The 21,763-nt window shown below is 36.5% G+C and overlaps 1 protein-coding gene across 3 annotated transcripts; it reads right to left on the bottom strand.

Moving 5' to 3' along the window:
• Nucleotides 1–10,216: 10,216 nt before the first annotated feature.
• On the bottom strand, nucleotides 10,217–18,288 carry LOC124832128 (Tetratricopeptide repeat (TPR)-like superfamily protein). 3 transcript variants are annotated; one of them, XR_015784358.1, is made up of 4 exons: nucleotides 15,327–18,288; nucleotides 14,943–15,073; nucleotides 11,564–12,118; nucleotides 10,217–11,466 (listed from the first exon to the last, which is right to left on the bottom strand). XR_015784358.1 is itself a non-coding variant. In XM_047306259.2 (2 exons), exons 1-2 carry the CDS (start codon nucleotides 18,195–18,197, stop codon nucleotides 15,032–15,034), a joined length of 2,913 nt encoding a protein of 970 aa, XP_047162215.1. In that variant the 5' UTR covers nucleotides 18,198–18,288; the 3' UTR covers nucleotides 14,673–15,031. The 3 variants fall into 3 exon arrangements, 1 of the variants encoding a protein (XP_047162215.1); XR_015784357.1 differs by having other exon boundaries at nucleotides 10,217–12,118; XM_047306259.2 differs by lacking the exons at nucleotides 10,217–11,466; nucleotides 11,564–12,118 and having other exon boundaries at nucleotides 14,673–15,073.
• Between the last annotated feature and the right edge of the window lie 3,475 nt (nucleotides 18,289–21,763).

A 21,763-nucleotide genomic window follows, 5' to 3' on the forward strand; every position in this document is an offset into this window, starting at 1 on the left:
CATATATTAAGAGGATGCATGTGAAATGATAGTTGTGTAACATTTGTGTGCATCCATATTAAGACTTAAGGGAGCACAATTTGATATATTTAATCATAGTCAAGATAATGAATGAATATATCCAAGTTAACACTTTGAATATTTTTTGCGATGAAATTTTTTAATTATCATAAGAAACAATGGTGGTTTGAGTATGTGGAATTAACGGGTTACAATTGTGCTTTATATTGAATTATGGGTAACAAAAATTGCTTGAGATTCGAATGAATTTGACATCATGTTGATATGTTGTTTTATTCACTCTATGTGTTGTTGCAATTTTGAAAGCCTTTTAACTTGAGGTAGGCATATACCTTAAATCAAATTGTCGAATAGCATTTTGATTTTTTTGGTCACAATGCAAGTTCCTATACTATATTTTGAGTTGTCCCACATGGAATTCTTGAATTGCACTTTGATTTTCTTGTTTCATTGTGCAAATTTCATATGGTATATTTTGAGTTGTCTCATCATAAATAGATTTCTCCAATTGCAAGATAGTGGATAAGTATATGAGTTAACACTTTGAATCGTTTTTTGCGTTGACAATTTTTAATTATCACAGAAAACAATGGTAGTTTGAGAGCTTTATTTTGTGTGCAATTGACGGATTATATTGAATTTATGGGTAACAAAGATTGCTTTTAAGCTTTGTATGAACTTGACAGTTTATAGATATATTGTTCTATTTACTTTATAAATCTGGGTTAATATTGTGGTTGCAATTTTGAAAGCTTTATAACTTGAGGTACATCCTAAATGGAACTATTGAGTTGTCCAGAATTGCACTTTGGTTTTCTTATTTCACTATGCAAGTTTTATATAGATATTTTGAGTCGTCCCATCATAAATATATTTGTAAAAGTGCAACATAGTGATGAGTATATCTAACGGGCCAAGGTTAAGACAGGCTAACAAGGGTCAAAGTTTGAAATGGATTGACACAGGTAAATGTCTAGACAAAATCATCTGAAGGTTAAGACAAATAAGTTCAGGTCGAAGAAGCTTGGGTCAAAAGTTGAGAGAAGTCGATTCAGATCAAATGTCGGAATAGGTAGAATTGAAGGTTGAGACAGATCAAAGGTTAAGATTGGCTAGGAGGGACTAAAGGAAGACAAGACGGTGCAAGCCATTTTGAAAATATCATACATTCTGAGGTAAATATTTTGAAAGACATTTTTCGCATTTGGTTATACCTTCCAAAATATGCAATCCAAAAAATGTTAACAAGGTGTAAGAATTTTATTATTTTCTTAATGAGGGTATTTTTGAAATGCAACTTTTATACGAGTGTGAACAGAAAAATAGGGAGGTTAAAAAAGAAGCCCCCACCTTAAAAGCATGAAACTAGATAAATCGGAAACCTAAAACTAAAACAAAACTCATAACTTAAAAAAAGGGTTAAATATGTTTTAGTTCCTCAACTATCAAACATTTTTGGATTTAGTCCTTCTTTCAAAGTTTGCTTCATTTTTATCCCTCTACTTAATGAAACTCTAATATTTAGTCCTAAAAACCAACGTTGTTAATTTTTGAAAGATTTGGCTAACGGTGTGACATGTTTCATCCATGTGTACTAAAATTAGGATTCTTCTTTGCCATATAGTGAGATTTGGGTTTTTCTTTTCGAAAGGGTTGCCGATCAACAATAGGAGTAACTTCAAACCATTAAGGAAAATTAGAATGTGGTGTTGGGAGTGTAGTTGTTGTCGTAGGGTTGAAGATTGTGCGAAATGGAATATGACTGATGAACTAAAGTAAAGAAGGAAAATTAGAATCGGAGTTTCAGAAAGGGGAATTGGAATTAAAGGAGAAAAACAAATGAACGTACCTGAAGCGAAAAGAATGTGTTTGGAGGAGGGATCGAGTAGATGAAGTGACGGAATCGGGAAGCGTGGGAGGGAATTGTACTTTGATAACAGTTGATTTTACGTGTTTTTGTGTATATATTTTGGTGAATAAATCAACTCCTTCATGGCTTTTACCTTGTTTTATCCCCAAGTTCAGTGTGTTTTCATGTTATCTTATGTTTTAGTTAATATATCTTTGTTTTACTTTTAATATCTCTTTGAGTGTTAAATAAGAAAATAGAAGGAAATTTTGGTGGAGGAAAACAAGTCAGAACTCAAGAAAGCGTGATTTGACAACAAAAAGATGGATTTTAAGTGAAATATTTTTAGTTATGTCCCTTAGATTAATAATTGAAGAAAATAACGAGGCCAAGGACAAACAATAAATGCCTAAATTAATTATATATGACTCTCTCAGTCCCAAGGGAGATTTTATATGAAGGTATGAAAAGCACTGACGACGTATGAAAAGCATTGATGGCCCATTATATTAACTCATTTTTAAGCAGGGCATAGTTTTTCATCATTTTGAACCCAATGATGTTTGTGGGTTTCACATTTTTCACACTTTCTTTGGCTTGTGCAGTTTAAGTATAATTTTATTAATTATGGACAAATTAAGCATGTCCTTATAAAGAAATTGTGTGTTAAGTTAGATGTACAAATCTATGTGTTTATGTTTGTATATAGTTGTATCCAAGTTCAACACCTTTTGTAACTAAGCCTTGAGTATTGTTGGAACCTTTTAAGTGAGGTGTCTTATTTTCTTCTGCGACTAACTCTAACTTTTCTCATAACTTTTGGTCAAAGAATTGCATGGGAAATTACATTGATTTTTCATTGAGATACATTGAATGGGGTTGAGAGCGATTAGGGGTTGAGGTTTAAAGGTTTGGGTTTCATGTTTTTTAAGGGGTTAAATATGTTTTTAGTCCCTCAACTATCATGCGTTTTTGGGTTTAGTCCCTCTTCCAAAGTTTGCTTCATTTTCATCCCTCTCCTTAATGAAACTGTAATATTTAGTCCTCGAAACCTAACACCGTTAAAATTAGGCTGAGGTGGCTAACGATGTGCCCCGTTTCATGCCACATTAGATATATTGAAAATTTGCAAATCAATGTTTCTTACTTTTTGTTCAGATTAGCAAACTATTTGGGTTTCTTCTCGTCCCTTCCACCTATCTTCTTCAACTTAGACTCCTACATCGGTGTCCTGAACATCTTTTCTTCCGCTGGTCACACGAACACCAATGCACCTCCACTAAGACAGGTTGTCGCCACCGAGATTGTTGCCGACGACGCTTGTTGTCGCTGGGGAATCCACCGGTGTTAGGGTTTCTTCCTTCTTTTTTCAATCTCTGCAACGCTCATCAGGAACGATAGATGCACCATCACGGTCCACTTCAACTAGTTCTTATATACTCAACTTTGTTGGGTTATTACTTTTAAGCAGCAAAAGCACAACATTTTCATATTTTTGTCAAAAGAAGTTGATTTGGACTTTTTCTTCTTGGATTTCCTAGAAACATGACAAGCCCCTGCAGATTGGATGCCTTTGTAAATGTTTGATGATGATTGGCTTCTTGTGGATTCTTCAAAATCTATTCAAAGGGTTCTGATAAGGAAAGAGAAACATGAGAAGGCCCTGCAGATTGGATGCCTTTGTAAAGGATTCTTCCGGTTGAGAAATTCTAGTGTGGACCACTTGAAGCAGTGTTAATTGTAAAGCTAAGAGTCATTAGATTCCCCACGTTGGAGTTGGGTTTGCTCGTGACAGAACAACCAAATTCTTCCTACGGAGGCAAAAAATATAGATAGCTTTTACAAGCCTCGCAATTTTATCTAGAAGATAATCAAGAGACACAATAATAATATCTGTATTTGTATTATTTAAATTAGGGATACTACACGGAGTTCAAGGGGAAGCAGTGGTCGCGGTTGAGTGATGTGGGACCAAAGAGAGGGAAAGGAAGAATAAGAATTTGTTTTAGAACCTATGATGAAGAAGTTTGTTAAGACCTCGACAAACGTACCGAATCCCATCAAGTAATAAACCGGTAAGTCCGAATATCTTTTTTCAGAGGGATTTGTTCTAACTTTGCTAATTATGAAAATTTACCAATTTAGCAACAATAATGGATATCACAAAGTTTTATGGTCAAATTTAAATTTAAATTTTAGATTTACAGTTTGTACAAAAAGTTCGAGTTCATATTCACTGGGGTTAAAATTCAAGTTCCGAAATCAATACTATTTTCTACTAACACAATTTCTATGAACTAAGCATCAACATCACAGGCATACAAGCATCTAGTTCCTCATACGACAAGTTTTGAACCATCAGACTAAAAATTACTAATCCCTAGCAAATTCAGAAATCAGATTCGCATTAATCACGCTACAAATGACAAAAAGCATTCAATCTATGTCTAGAATTGAACTCCTTAAGTTGTTCTACCTATGTCCATGGTTTCTATGCATTTTCCAAATATTCAACCGTTCAAATAATCAGATTTCCATCATATGCGTAAATAATAAGGATAGAACACAAAATTCATCAAGAATCATGCATTAACTAGAGAAGATTACAAGAAGTTCGGAACTTTACTCTTAACCCCAATGAAAATGGAGTTTTAACTACACATAAACATCAAGGAAGCAAGAAGAAGTGATTTTGATGGATTGGATGGTGAAAGATGGAGGCCTTGCACCCTGGAGGCACTTGAACTTGAGTTGGAGAGGTTCTGCAGCGTCCTCACCATCAAAATCTCCTTTTGTTCGTGTTTTTGAGCCATTTTAATGAGTTCTGAAAAAGTCAGCTCGCTGAAGCGACTTTTGGGACTCGCTTGAAAATGTCAGTCATTCTAAATCTTCGAGCCGGACCAATCTGTTCCAACTTCTTTGTAGGTCGGTCCATCTCAACCTCTAGCCTGATCGAACCGAAAATTTCAATTTTCCATATTTAGAAATCTAGATTGAAAAAATGGATATACATTCCCAAGAAGTTATAAATAAAGATAAAATAATATATATATATATATATATATATATATATATATATATATATATATATATATATATATATACGGAGTGAGATAAAGAGAGGAGTAAGATCAAAATAAAATGTAGATCAATTAATATATACCAGCATTTGATCATATTTATATCTTAAACCATTTGTATCTGTCAAAAAAGTTATGCTTGCCTTATAACATTGTATTTCTCTTTCTCACTACATACAATTGCATTATAGAGATACATGAAAAGTGTCAAAGCTTATTTTAAAGCTATAGTCATTGTTTATTACGATTGTAACATTGTCCTTTTTGCTCTCACCTCAAACAATTGCATTTTGGAGAAATATGAAAAGGTGTATTTCACTTCACCCAAGAGTCGTCTTAACTCGGCTATGAGAGTTTTGTTGACCGCCTCAGCCTGGCCGTTTGATAAGTTTAATCCTCAAGTTTTGGAGAAATATGAAAAGGTGTTCTACAGAACTGGTGATATGTTTAATCCTCAAGTTTTGATAAAATTATGTTAACCTCTTATCAATGAATTGTCGTCCATTATCAATGACAAACGTGTGGGGGAGGCCGAAACTACAGATGATCTTCCATACGAACCTTTGGACCTGTTAAGCGGTTATTGTAGTGAGTGGTTCGACTTTCATCCATTTAGTGAAGTAGTCAACGACAACAAGGAGGAACTTCTTCTACTTTTAGTCGACCGGGAAAGGTCCTGCAATGTTCATTCCCCATTATGCAAACGAACAAGGGGAGATAGTATTGTGCAACTCTGTGGGAGGAACACCAATGTTATTACCATGTTCTTGACAGCTCTGACATCTCTTCACGAACATACTACAGTCTTCTTCAAACGTTGGCCAGTAGTACCCGACTCAGAGAGTGCGGTCTTTGAGGGTCCTTGTGTGAAGATCACAAATTTCGTTGAGGAGTTCCCTTAAGACATAGTTTGTCTCTTCCCCTGAGATGCACTTCAGTAGAGGGGTAGAAAAATGCCCTATTTGTAGAGTTTGTCGCCGATAACAACATATTGAGTGATCCTCTTAGTGTTAGTCGGGCTTATCCTTTCTCTCTCTTCCAGTTTCTTCATGAGATCTCGTATTTCCTTCCTTCAGTCTGCTTGATCGGTTATTGTCGTGAACGACAAGGTTTTGATGGTGGGTTTCGTCGTGATCTACCTGATCACAGAAGAAAGTTGTCCCTTTTCCTTGTTGTGTGCTAGTTTAGACAAGGGGTCTACTCACAAGTTTTCTTCCCTAGGTATATGTTTTACGTTATCCTTGTTAAAGCTTTTCAGCAACTGTTGGGCTTTGTGGAAATCGTCTATGATCTGGAAATCGTCATTTATTTGCCCTACCACCAATTTAGAATTTGTCCGACATTCTATAGTCGATGCCTCTAGATCATTGGCCAGAGCGAGGTTGGCGATGAGTGTCTCGTACTCAACCTAATTATTGCTAATTTTGAACTAGAATATTAGAGATTGTTAAATTAATAGGTTGTGCGGTCCTTCGAGGAACACTCCGACTTCACCTCTTTCTTATCTGACAAGTCGTCAACGTATAATAGCCAAGGTTGTGGAGGGTCATCTTTTGCAGGCGATAGCTCCGTCGCGAAATCGGCCAAGTGTTGGCCATGTACTGATCCACACGGCTCGAAGCGAAGATCAAACTTTGATAACTCTATCGACCATGCTACAATCACCCCCGTTAGATCGGGTTTCCTAAGAATCTTCGCGACAAGGTGGTTGGTACGGACGACCACTTGGTGTCTCTGAAAATATGGCTACAAACGGCGCATGGCTGTTAACAGTGCCAGTGCCACCTTTTCAATCTGGGTGTAGCATGTTTCGGACCCTACAATACCTTGCGTATAAAATATATAAGTTTGAATTCAGGAGCTTCTTGGACAAGTGCTACATTAATCGTGGTATTAGACACAACTAAAAAAAGTTGTAGCTCAAGTGTCTTAGAGCGGGTCGAGCCATCACGAACGGATTGGCCAAAATTCCTTTAATTTCCATAAAGGTGGCTACTGTCATCCCACTTCTCCGTCATGCTCTTCTTCATAATCTTTAGTATAGGCTTGATGTATCTAGCCAACCTCAAGATAAAACGTATTTACGTATATGATTAAGTACCAAATAAGTATGGTCTTCATCAGGCCCCTCCCCAAAGGTGGTGTGAAAATCAATACTCCCTTTGGTGTTGATTTTCTTCCCAAAGAAGTCGAATATGGGTTTGTTATACAGTGTCAAAGCTTCTTTTGGGAGTTGTAACTTCCTATACATCTTCCAGTAAAGCATATATACTAAACTATCCTAATCCACTAAGATTTTTTTGACAGCAAAGTTCTTGATCTCTACTATGATGACCATGGGGTCATCTTGCTTCGGGTCCACCCCTTGAAAGTTAGTGTTTGTGAAGGTGATAGGATGCATCATCTTCCTTCTGAAGGTACTAGAAGTAGGGGGTATGTGGGTAAACTACTCTAGAACGGTCCCTTTTAGGGTGGTTGGAAAGGCCTGACACATAACAACATCATTGATTGAATACATGCTGACTTAGGTGATGTATACAGCGACATGCTCATATGGATCAATGTTATTATCATATTGATCCAGTATAACGGACTTCCACTACTTAGGGCCATGATATCATCAACAAAGGGGGGCTGATAAATTCCCCATGCGGTCAAGGAGTTGTTCGTTGTTCCTCCGGTTTTGGGGGTAGGGTTATACGCAATTTCCTCTTTAGTTTCGTTGATAGTGCTAACACGAGATACAGTCCAGTGCACTAAATTATTGTTATCATGGATTTCCTTCTCCTTTCCTTTGTCAATTACTCCCTCAACCTCTACCTTCCTTCTTAACCTGACATTGTCTTACTTCAGGGCATATATCTTTTCGACGTTTCTCTTGTTAAACTCTTCAAACTTTTGTTGCATTTTCATTTATGTCAGTCAAGGAGGGTCTAAGCCTCACTTCCTTCGTTTCAACCATCTTGCTTCTTGTAAACACCATATAACAATTCTTCTTAATAAAATATGTCAGTCTCACGGTAGGCGCTAATTATTCTTATAGAGTCGAACATTTTCCGCAAAAAGATTCCAACTCCAAGCACTCCTAACTCCAATTTCAATGTACTTGTCCTATCAAATCTGAATGGGAATTATGTCTGCAAAAGATATTCTAACGCTCAAGTCAATTAAGTGCATTAGATGATAATAAATGTGGTAATTAGAACGTAATTAGTGTATCTCGTAGAATGTGTTATTTATATTAATGTTCATATATCCTTACCTGGATGAGATTGGGTCACATCCTTTTAACAACGTTTTAACCCTTTATTCTTAGTTTAATTATAATTTACCAATCTCAATTAGTCTGGTTAGTATAGTTTCATCATGATCACATATGTTTGAACCACATACATGTAGACTCATTTGATCGAGATGTACTCGAATAGACGTAATGATTATACTGACACGATCGAGGTATATTAAATCATATATATATATATATATATATATATATATATATATATATATATATATATATATATATATATATATATATATATATATATAATTAAAGACTAGTCATTCATATATAATCCATTTTTTATCACCTAAAGCAAATGTTTAAACCAGACTTCTTTAGATTTAATTTGTTTGCAATGCTATGTTGTTTATACGTTTATCCATCACATTACTTGATAACTCAAATTGCAGTTGATTATCAGACATTATCCGGTCTATTTTTAATGTACTTTCTGATTTTTTGTGACATGACAATTTCAGAATAGATTGATCATTCATAACAAGCGTCAAGATCAAAAAACACTTCAAAATAATTATAAATTACTTTAAAAAGATATGAATTGAGAGATATAAGTTTATTCATTGTTGGAGAAGAGCAAATGAACACCGAAGACAAGGTGGTGGTTAAAAGCTTACCTTCGCATGAAACGATGCTATGATTTCTTTTTGGATGATAAAATAAAGCAAAGAAAATGGCATTGCTTGTAGCAGCAATCTGAGATTATCCTTCAAAATGTGGAGACCGAAAGCAAGAAATTGGCATACATAACTATTGCCATTTTTGAAGGCAGCAAAAGTGCACTATTCACAAATTCCTTTGGAATTCTGTGTTAGATGTCAGATGATGAAATTGGCAATTTTTGTGTCTCCATTTGCTTTGCTGCAGGAGATGATGGCGTGGGGTCTGAATGGTCTTTGCCTTTGCCCCACACCACAAAGTACAGACCCAATGCGATAATGACAACTCCGATGATACTGAAATCAGTGTAACAGAGAAAGACAGAGGAAGAACATGGTTGAGAAAGTTGCATCAACACTATGAATACTTAGAATTAAAATAATAATCAAACTTTGAAGTGTGACGAAAGAATAATAATGAAGAGGTAAGAAGCATTGTTTACCTGCCCAAGTGAAGTTGCTCTGCAAAAAGGAAGGAGCCTAAAGCACAGGTTATGACCATGCAAAGAGGATTAAAGGCAGTTAAAAATACCGGACCCCTGCTTTGCAACACCAACCCTTGCGCATAATACGTTATTCCAGAGGTAACAATTCCCTGTAATTCTGAAATCGATCATTACGAGAAACTTGCAGTGAAAGTCAGACAAAAATAATACTTTGGGCCCAGTACTAACCGTGTAGGAGAGTTACTTCCTCCACCACAACTGCTTCATACACCTCTCTATTCTATTTTTGCCTTTCATAAATATTTAAACGAATCTCTCTATTCTATTTTTGCCTTTCATAAATATTTAAACGGATATGAATATTCGTTGGATTCTTAAACGGATGTTAACATCCGTACACGGATATCGACATTCGTTGGCCAAACGGATGTACCACATCCGTTGAGGCCTGGGCGCTGATGTGCGTTCACGGCATTCATATTCTGGGAACTCTCCCAATCATTCCAAATATTGATGTAACCATCAAGGGAGGGCATGCTGCGGACTTCCAAGGCAAAGGAAAAAAATGGAAGAATATCATTGTAACATCCCAAAATTATACAGTCAGCAACTATATAATAGAATATTAACATGAATTAATATTATATAGCAGTTTTACAATTAAAGAGAGCAGTGCGCAAAAATGGCCGAACGGCCTTACATATACACACAAAAATAACGAGCGTTCACAAAAAGAATTAGGACGAACGGTTTACAAAATAATGACCGAACGTCCAACTATATACAACCAACAAAAGGGCGCTCGCTTAAGCGACCCGCTATTCTAATTTCTCTAACCAAAAACCGAACGTTCACTCCCCTTCATAACGAGGACGAACGTCGAGAGTGAGACCGAGAAAGACTCCTTTGAATCAGTTAAATGAACTGACTTTAGTACGACCCGGATAATACTTAGAATAATTTAAATTCAATAACTCTGGAACGAATCAAATGGATAGATGTATCACAAATTGTTTAGATAAAGGATCTGAACACGATTTAATTCAAGAGTCAACCGCTAGTCAACGACCGAGCGTTAAATGAAACTTTTGGACGAACGTCACTGAAATCTTGGACGAACGTTTCTAGGATTATTGAACAACCGCTATTTAGATTTTAAGGACGAACGCTATTTCAAATTTGGGACGAACGCTATTACCGCTCGTTGATAATTTATGAAGGAACGAACGTTCGGTATAGTACAGAGCGTTCTTTTACCACATACTCATTTGGACGAGCGTTCAGTTATAAAACCGAACTCTGCTTTGGACGAACGCTAGGTAAATGACCGAGCACTAAATAGAACGAACACTCATTTAGAACGAACGTTCGGTATTAGACCGAACGCTAACTAGGACGAACGCTCAATCTAAGACCGAGAGCTCATTTGGACGAACGCTCAGTATAAGACTAAGCGCTACCTATGACGAACGCTGGAATATAAAACCGAGCGTTACTAAAATACTTCAATTTATTTCAATCGTTGGACACGCTAGGCTGAGCCGAACGCTCAAACCTAACCCTTCACTCAAAGGACGCTCGTTCTTAATCAGAATCCTTTCCAAATGAAAGAATTCTTATTCTAAGTCATTTCAAGGGAAACCGAACGGTATAAGACCGTTCGATGACGAGCGTACATTATCAAGCAGAGAATATGATAATTTCCAGATTTTTCATTTTACAATAACTTTACAGTTTTCATACGATTCATAACTTATAATTTCTCTCCACCATAAATCTCATACATTACAAAATTCATATTATCATCCCAAACCATACAGAAATTTAATCATATTCCAAATCATACGTTTCATTCTCAGCATACAGTTCAAACAATATTCATCATATACATCCAGTGCAACCATGCTCGTTCATGCATACTTAAACATCAAATATTTCATGCATTTCAGACATCCAGTACACTTCATTGCTTTCATACACATCAAACAAGTATTAAATTAAATTACTAAAGCTTCCCTTACCCGGATTGTAGTGAACGTCCTAAACTGAGTGGATCTTGATTCGTCTAACCGAGACTCCCTCAGCGTTTCACTTACGCTTTCCAACTAAACTAACCAAAGAAAAAGAAAGGACTTAGTCCACGCCTTTGCATGCAACGGAATAGGGTTTGCAGGAACTTCTAGAAACGAACGTCCAAATAAACTTACCAGAACTGTAAGTTGTTCGGTTCAGTCTGAAGCTCTTGGTGCAGGGAACGTTTCTGTGGTCTCTGAAACGTAATCGGAGGAGAAGAAAGTGAGTTATGGTAGAGAGAAGGTGGAGGTTCTAGAGAGAAGGCAGAGAATCTAGAAATCAAAAGCTTGAGGAAGAAGATGAAGCGTGCAGAGGAATGTGAAGAGTGTTTCAGAAAAATTAATTCCCTTCCCATAGTCAAACGGACGTTCCTTCCTGTGCTGACACCTGGCTTCCAGAATTGAGTGCAGAACCTTCCGATGTGACACATGTCAAAGAGATTCAGAGAATAAACGTGCACATTAATGGCACAGCACGTGGAGGGGCGTGGGTGTATTAATGAGGCACAGAGGCATTAAATGGGGCGTGACAATCATCATCATAGACATCATCCAATACATAAAATTTTGAACCAAAAAGATCATCCTGGTCATGTATGACGCATTGTTCTGACCCACACTTTACTTTCTGGAATCTAAATTTTTCTAGCAGCATTATCTTCAATTTTCCACTTGTATTCGCTCAAGTACCTATACACATGCACAAGGTTGCAATAATAAGACAGAATGAATCATAGATACCATTGTAGGCTTAAAATTTTGAAAAGAATACAAAAAAACAGGAATAATCTTCTTGAGAGAAAAAGGATGTACCCATATGTTTTCACAATGGTGTCATAATCAAAGAGATGGTTAAGGTGATTAGAAATCAAGAGGCACCCTTTCTCTCAACGTCAATGGTTACTCCAATTGTATTGAGTTCTTTCTTGTATGATGTAATTTTAGATATGGAGAGAAAGAGTGAAAATGAGAGTGGAGGTGGAGGAGGGGGGGCGGCGCTGCTGTGAAAGTGAAAATGAGAGTTGGGGGTGGGGCTACTGTGAGAGTGAGAATGAGAGGTAAAGATTTAGGTTTTTCTTAAAAAAAAGTAAAAAAATAAAAGGTTAAAGTAAAAAATATAGATAGCTTTTACAAGCCTCGCAATTTTATCTAGAAGATAATCAAGAGACACGATAATAATCAAATCCACATTCCCCCTTTTACTAGTTAACCCGTGAAGAGCCATCTATCTGCATTTGTATTATTTAAATTAGGGATACTACACGGAGTTCAAGGGGAAGCATGTATAGATTGACTGTGATCTTCTTTGCTTTCATCACAATGAGGTTACCTTTCATCACTTTTAGTTTGTATTATTTAAATTAGGGATACTACACGGAGTTCAAGGGGAAGCATGTATAGACTGACTGTGATCTTCTTTGCTTTCATCACAATGAGGTTACCTTTCATCACTTTTAGTTTGTATTATTTAAATTAGGGATACTACACGGAGTTCAAGGGGAAGCATGTATAAATTGACTGTGATCTTCTTTGCTTTCATCACAATGAGGTTACCTTTCATCACTTTTAGGATTCCACCTTCAATGTGAATTTTGCACCCAAGGTCATCCAATTGCCAAACAGACAAGAGGTTCTTTTTCAATCCCTTCACATGTCGAACCCCTTGAAGCGAGCGTAATATACCATCATATATTTTGAATTTGATAGTACCAATTCCTGCAATTTCTAAGGCATGATCATTCCCCATGAACACAGATCCTTCTTAGATAGGTTCATAAGTGTGAAACCAGTCTCGGTGTGAAGTCAAATGCCATGTTGCGCCTAAATCTATACTCCAGACATCAAAAAGTTGTTTTCTGCCTTTAGAACTAGCTTCTGCTTTACTATATAGGATTTCTCCATCGTCAGAAGTTTTTGCAATGCAACCTTGAGAGCTTGATGCTTCAAAGTTCTTCCCTCCACTCTTCTTGTACCAACAATCCTTTTTCAAATGCCTTCTCATGTCAAAATTGTAGCATTTAAAATTCTTCTTACTCGAGACTTTGATCTACCATGATTTTGACTCCCACTAGAGCTACGTTCATTTGATCTTCCTCTCATCATTGTTAAAGCTTCTGCTTGCTTCGAACTTTCTGACCTATCTTCCTTATTCTTTCGCCTGAACTCTTCTTCAAGAATAGCTCCAGCAACATCATCAAAGGAGAGACGACCGATAATGGTTTTATTTGTAATGTTGATGAAGAGTTGATCATACGAATCTGGTAAACTCTGAAGTAGAAGCTCTGCACGTTCATTTTCTACTATGTTGAAATCTAACGTTGTGAGCTGAGCAAACAATGTATTCCGATTGTTGATGTGTTCCATCACTGGCGTTAACTCACTTATTCGAAGAGTATAGAGTTTTCTATTTAAGAATATTCTTGTGCGAAGTGACTTGACCTCGTACAATTCTAAAGTAGAAGCTCTGCACGTTCATTTTCTACTATGTTGAAATCTGATGTTGTGAGCTGAGCAAACAATGTATTCAAATTGTTGATGTGTTCCGTCGCTGGCATTAACTCACTTATTCGAAGAGTAGAGTTTTTTCTTTAAGAATATTCTTGTGTGAAGTGACTTGACCTCGTACAATTTAATGAGTATCCCAAATCACCTTTGCAGTCTTTTTCTCTACTATACTAGACAAAACTGAATCTGCCATTGCTAAGTGCAAATTGGCAACAACATTGTCATCCATCTCTTTCCACTTTTCATCAGAAATTTCTGCACATCTGCCTTCAATTGCATCTAGACAATTGTCTTTTCTCAAAACTGCCCTTATCTTCAATTTCCACAAGGCAAAATTATTCCCGTTGAAAAACTTTTCTATCTCAAATTTTGCTGTCATGGTTTCACTCTTGAACCGACTTACACAATTTCTACTATGTATAGTACCGCCTACTGGAATAGTGATTATAATTTATGAACCAGTACACTAGGTAAGTTCCTAAGAAAGAGAAGTGGGTCTCAGATAGACACGCTTAAATACCAAGTTTTTCCTTATCCAGAACCTTCCCTAGACATGCACTTTCACAATCTCGCACTATGCTTCTAGTAGCAAGAATAATTCTTTCTGATGTGGCAGATAAGATTTTAGTGCAACCACAGAGCATACTAGAATTTTCTGTGACACTATACCAGTATACATGCAGCGGAATAATATCAATAACCAATAGGCTCTGATACTATCAGAGTAATGAAAATAAGCTCTCACAAGAAAAATATTCACTAAATGGAAGAAATTACAACATCCTCTCTTTGAATACAAGGAGGATACAAGAAATGTTGGTGCATCTTAAACCTTCACTTACACTTCTATATATATGCAAATGAAGAAAGGAAGCCTTTGCCCACTTTAGATGTGAGACTTCTAACACTTTAAAACATTTTTCCTCAAAAATCAACATTTGCAGTTGAAGATCAATAGTAATGAAAGGTGTCATAAGATATTAGAGATTATGAAACAGCAATCACTTACCAGATTAACCATTTCTTCTATCCTACCTATATTCATTTTCTTTAAGTTACATAACTCGCATTCAATCAGCAGTTCTGTACATCATAAATTTAATCCACAACGGTTATCTCTTCATGAAGCCAGCAAATATCCTGCAATGTCAAAAGAAAGTGCAAAATAAAAAGGATCAGAACAAACAAACATAAATAATAACTTAAGGATCTAGTAGATTTACAGAGTGGTTTTGTAAGAAATGTCACGGCAAGTTTGACGAATACTTTTACCACTAAATGCATAAAGGAAGCACTTAATGTTAACATGTTTAAAATAATTCAGTAAAATGTCATGGGAAGTTTATCCTTGTGTTGTTTTGTACTTAACAAAGTTAGAGAAAGTGCAACAAACCATTTGGCATATGCTGTCTGATAATTGTAGTGCTTCTTGCCACCTACCAACCCTGGTAAGGCCTTTGATGAGATAGACAAATGTGCTAAGCTCTGGAACAACACTCTTATTTGTCATGCTTGCATAAAGCTCAAAAGCGTTATCAACCTTATTTGCAAGGGACAGACTCTCAATTAAGGAAGTATATAGATATTTGTTGGCATTTGCAAGACTTGGAGATGATGAAATCTCCTCAAGTAGATTCAGCGCAACTTCCAGTCTTCCAGCCTTGATAAATCTATCAACCAAAATTCTGTATAAAGACTCGACTGGGGCTAATTCATTCTCATTCAGCTCATCCAAAAGCCCAATTGAGATTACAAACTCTCGATTAAAGCCCTCAATAATTTTCCGGTAACTTGACAAATGCCTTGGCCAATACGTCTGTGTCATTTCATCTAGAAGTCTGTGTGCTTCATCAAGAAGGCCAGCGGAACAACAATGATTTATCAAGACCCTATAGGTTATAAAGTTTGGTGCACAGCCCTTTGAGCACATACTAGTATATAGCTCAAGACACTGTTCAATTTTTCCCAATTTCCCCAAGCCATCAATCATTGCAGTATAAGTTACGACATTTGGATAACAACCCACTTCTTCCATTTTAAGTATGAGCTTGTATGCTTCATCCGCCTTTCCAACTTTACAGAGGCCATCAATCATCTCTGTGTAAATAACAACATTTGGAGTGCAAGAATTTTCTAACATCTTGGACAACACTTTCAAAACAAGATCCAATCGTTTCTCTTTAAACAGACCATTAATTAAAGAACTGTAAGTGTACAAATTCGGACTATATCCACGCTCTGACATCTTTACAAACACCTCCCGTGCACTTTCAAGCTCTCCAGTCTTGCAAAACCCATCTATGAGAGCATCATACACTATTTGGTTAGGTTCACAACCATTAATTGACATGGTATCCAATAATTCACGGGCTTCTTTAACCCTGTTTGCTTTGCATAAACCATCCACCAAAGCCCCATATGTAATAATATTTGGTGTTTCACAGTCATTGTTATCTAGCTTAAAATACATGTCCATGTCAGAGCATTCCATGTCACCTTGCATTCTGGCATAGATCTGGCAAGCTTTATCAATCTGCCCAGCCTTGCAATGACCATCAATTAAAGCTGTATACGTAATAACATTAGGGTTGCAACCTTCCACCAACATCATCTGAAATAGTTTATTTGCATCAAACACCTTTCTTGCTTTCAGGTATGCATGAATAAGAGCAGTATAAGTCACTACATTTGGGATGCATCCGTCTCTTAACATTTCATCAAACCACTTGTGAGCCTGTTGAATAAGACCAGCTTTGCAAAAGCTATCGATTAAAATAGTATACGTATAAACACTGGGAACAATGCCGTTCTTTTTCATTTCTTCAAACAACAAAAAAGCCTTCTCTACCTTGGAGGCATCACAAAGAAAACCAATAACTTTAGAATATGTACTATCATCAGGAATGAAACCCTTGCTCATCATTTCGCATATAATCTTAAAGGCTTTATCAAACTTTCCAGCTCTACAAAGACACCGTGCAAAATTGCTGACATTTACCTTATTTAACACAACCCCTGAATCTAACATTTCACTGTAAGCCTTTTCCGCCAATTCCAGCAAATCTGAGTCGGGCAGCTCCTCATTGCTGCATATACTACCAATGAATATATTATAAAGCAGATAGCTGGGTTGGCACCCACAGTTATCCATTTTCCTAAACAACTTATAGGCATAAGAGTAATCCCTGGATTTACAAAAGGCATGTACAAGAGAATTAAACATTTCCCGATTAGGATAACAGCCTTCTGTCATCATCATGCTAAGAATTCTCTTACACCTGCCCAGCTGCCCTTTCCCCAAACAACCAGAAACCAAAGTTCTATATGTAATAACATTGGGAATGCAGGAATTCAACCGCATTCGATCCAAAATTTGCATAGCTTCTTCAAAACGCGAAGCTTCGCACAACCCGGAAAGCATCCTATTATAAAAAACTGTGTCAGGCACAAAGTCTTCCTTCTCAATCAAACTCAGCGCATCCTCACACCTCCCCGCTTTGCAAAGGGAATAGGCAAAACAACTGAGAGTATATCCATCCATGAAAAACCCAGAGTTGGACATCTCTTTCTGAACCAAGTAAGCAGTATCTAACTTATCAGCCCGAAGAAAAACCTGAATCAAAGCATTATAAGTGGTAGGAGAAGCCTTGTACCCGAAATCCTTAAGCCTCCCCAACTCTTCCAACGCCACATTCCACATCCCATTCCTGCAACACTTTTGAATGAGAAAATTGAGCAACTTCCGAAGAAGCATCCTGTCATCATCCCTAATTTGCATCAGAAACATGTCAGACACTCTTTCATTAACGTCATTGCAACACAGTAACTCAATCAGCGCATTGTACACCACAGGAGTGTGGGTGTAACCGATTTGACGACTCGCCCACAGAAAAAACTCGACGCACAGCTGAGGGTGTTTAACGAGATTCATCACCTCAACAACCAGAGACTCGCTTAGCTTACCCCGAAACTGCCTCAAGAAATTTTGGGTTTCGGAGCCAAACCCGGTTCTGATTGCGTTGGAGATGGATACGGCATCGTTAGAGGAGTCACCGGAGGGGGTGGAGGAATTGAGCAAAGAGTTGCGGAGGAATGCGTAGTGTTGCGACAACTGGAGGGAAGAATCGTGCAAAGAAGTTTCATCGTCGGAGGGAAGAAGACCTGGGAGAGGGTGGTGTGAGGAATTGGAGCAGTGTTGTTTTGGGTGTAAAAATTGCATAGAGCGAGAGAGAAGATTGTTCAACTCTCTCTTCTTCATAATCATCAATCAAAATCAACGACACACGAACCAACCAACCCTTTGATTTAGGGTTTAAGAGAGAGAACCAAACAAGACAAAGCCCTTGGAGTAACGAAAGATAACTCCATTTCATTTTCAAACCAACTCATGATCATTTCAATTTTTTATTTCTACTGTATAAGGTTAAAATTCTTAATTATGGTTTCATCTTCTTAATCGATATTAAGAAAGATAACAATAAATTTTAAAACAACGATTCACACGTTACATGCGCACTATGATTACATATAAGATGTACATAACGTATATATAATAATTTGATTTTAAAAACTTTAGAGATTTATTTGGAATTTCTTATTATACAGTTTTTAAATATATTTTTAATCTGTGAGTGGATCATGATTAATTTTTTATTATTCTTTCTCCTTATGTAACATCCAAAACTACAGTCTAAAACTATACAATAAAATATTAACATTTAATAGTAATTCAAATCAGTCTTACATTAGAAGAACATACGGTTATTGCTGAACGGTCTTAAACAGCATTGCGAGAAATTAAAACTGTACAGGATTACAATTCTGACCAAACGGTTTACAAAAAACTATACCGAACAGTCAATCAAAACAAAAGGAGAAGGTGATTGAACGACCACCTTACTATAACTAGACTCTTGACCGAACGTCCTATTGTTCGGTCTTCACTTCTACCTCAACAAGGTTCTCTTTCTCAAGCGCCTCTTCCAGAAGCTCGTCTCCTTCTGCTTACATTCACAACGGATGATCATTGCAATGACAAGACGAACGTACAAAACATGACAAGATAGGAAACACAGGATAAGCTTATGTAATTTAATTCATGTATAAACATACATTTTCACACAATCAAACACAAAGATATATTTCATTATAAATTCATACAAAGCTTAATACTAGACTGACTGTCCGGACTGTATGAAATCTGTGTAGCTACAGGCGTTCGTGCACCCGGGTGATGTAGTAACTGGGATGCCCTCAACAGCTGCCACCCGAGGTTAGTCCTATCTGTCCAAAGTACCCCTAAGGACTAGGACATCCTGCCATTCCCACACATGACCTACCCTCCTCTACGTGAGGACGAGTACTCACGGAACATCAGGATAAACTGTCAGCTTAGCATGCCCACGTTCATACTTTACAAATTCCAATATTCAACCATGAGTCGTTCCTCCCCGGAACGCTCGTCCATAATCCACAACATTTCCATCCATATCACATTCTCTTCATCTTTCATTATAAATTATCTCAATTAAACCATTCATTCAAGGATCACTAATGGTACCAAATACCGAACGTTAAGCTTTAACTCAGAACAAGAACAAACGCTTGGAACGAGACAGAGAGGTCTCCAGTTTTAGAATAGATTAAGACCGAGAGGATTATTATCGGGTTGAGAAAGAAACTGAGTACAATCATATCTCAAGGAAACTATCAGGACGAACGTTACTTACAAAGTGAGCCAATTAGATGAACTGACTCTTGAGAGACCGAACACCAAAAATCCATGTCAAGTACTAAGGCTCTAGGTTGGAACCAAGATATATATAGACACTTCAAGACAGTCAAAGAATAATGCTTAGAAGAATTCACATGAAGAAACCGAACACTTGTGAATACTTAACTTATTTGAGTTTAGTATCAAGAACACAGAATGTCAGTCAATGACCGAGCACCGTAGAGAGAAAACTCTATTTAAGTTGGACGAACGCCATTTCATCAAGATGGATTATAACATAGACAAGTACGAGCGCTTGGTGTAAGACCGAGCACTACTAAGCTTATAATAGAAAGCTTGATAAATATAATAAGATATTATTGGAATAGTGTTTAAGAATAACTAAAATATACAAATACATATATTTACAAATTTAAGTTTATCCCAGAATACCCAGATACAACTATGCTTGGTCGCATAGTATTACAACGCGAAGACGCTCGTCCTCAACTAGGATTCTTCCCAAATGAAAGAATCCAATTCTAACCAAGTTTACTAACATTACCGAACGGTCAATGACCGTTCAGTGACGAACGTACATTATCATAGTGGAATTTCATTTTCAGAATTCATTTATATTCACCTCATTTCTTAACATATAGTTTCATAACTTATACATTCATATCATAATCAATTTTCATACTTCATATAATCCCAAACATATCAACCATCATATATTAATACAGTCAATTTCAACGAACGTTCATGCAACACGCATAATCATACAAATTAAATTAATAAGCTTCCCTTACCTTTGAGCGTGAACGACCATCCTAGAGACCGAATATGGTTTGCCTGACTAAAATTTCTTCTACCCTCACGCTCAACAAATCTTCAAACTAAACCAAACAACAGAAGACCAACAAAGGCTCAGACAAGATGAAATCATGAAACCAGAAATTGGTTTGCATGTACCAGATAACGAACGACTAATGAGAAAAAGAACTTACCAGTTCAGAATCCAAAACCGATCGGTTCAAACTGAAGCTCTTGACGCCGGAAATATTTTCACGGTGCCTGAATGAAGATCGGAGAAGAGAAAGGATGTGAATTGGTAGAGAGAAGGGAGGGCTTTTAGAGAGAAGGAGGAGAATTTGAGAATATCAGAGTTTGGAAAAGAAGATGCATGGAGAGAGAGTGTGACGTAAACTTTCAAAAACTCAGTTTTGCTTAAAACGAACGTCCACTCATCTGCTGACACATGCATTCCACTATCTGATTTCCGACTCCCCTCAACTTGACACCTGACGTCCGTTCAAGGGTTTTTGGGTGCGTTTTTAATGGTTCTGACACCTCACATGGTAAGATTTGTAATCCTTATTTTTAATATTTATAAAATGAGGGAATTTTAGTTTTTATTCATATAAAATATTTTTTCTCAACATTTTAAATTACTACTTTTTGTCTTTACTATCAATTTTAAGATGAATAAATGAAGTTTATTCTATATATTATATTATTTTAAAATGACAAATATTGATAACATATCATAGACGTGGTTGGAAATGGCCAATTAGTCATTTGTTCCCGTCACATAATATTAGATTGAATGTAGTGATTTTCAATTCTATAATAAAAAATAAATAGATTTTTTATATAGATTAAAAAAAATACTATTTTTGAGTTATATATTTAAATTTTTTAACAATGAATCTTACAAACAAAATTTCGAATTTAAATTTTACAAAAGTAAAAATACTATTTCACAAAAAAAATAAAGTTAATCACAATTTTATTTCGAGGATGCAATAGCTGTGACAAAGCTGAAAAAGGGTTAACTCAAAGATATTCAATGTATATTCCTATTTTATAATGACGGTGTAAGTGTATATTTATAGACTTTTAAACAATTACTATCCATTTTATTGTTTAGGAGTAGTAGGACAGCAAATTTTATTAAGTAAGATGAAATAAAATTAATTCTTTTATCCTAAATAGACCTCAAGCCCAATATCTAGAGGCAAATATAATTCATGTCCTGTTCTTGTCCTAAGATTATGTCTAAGCGTCCCTGGATCAAATACCAAATTTGCATCACGGTCTCTTTGAATTGAATG

The sequence above is a fragment of the Vigna umbellata genome, chromosome 2 (genome assembly GCF_029865625.1).
Source record: "Vigna umbellata cultivar VRB3 chromosome 2, Vumbellata_1.0, whole genome shotgun sequence".
Classification (NCBI taxonomy): domain Eukaryota; kingdom Viridiplantae; phylum Streptophyta; class Magnoliopsida; order Fabales; family Fabaceae; genus Vigna; species Vigna umbellata.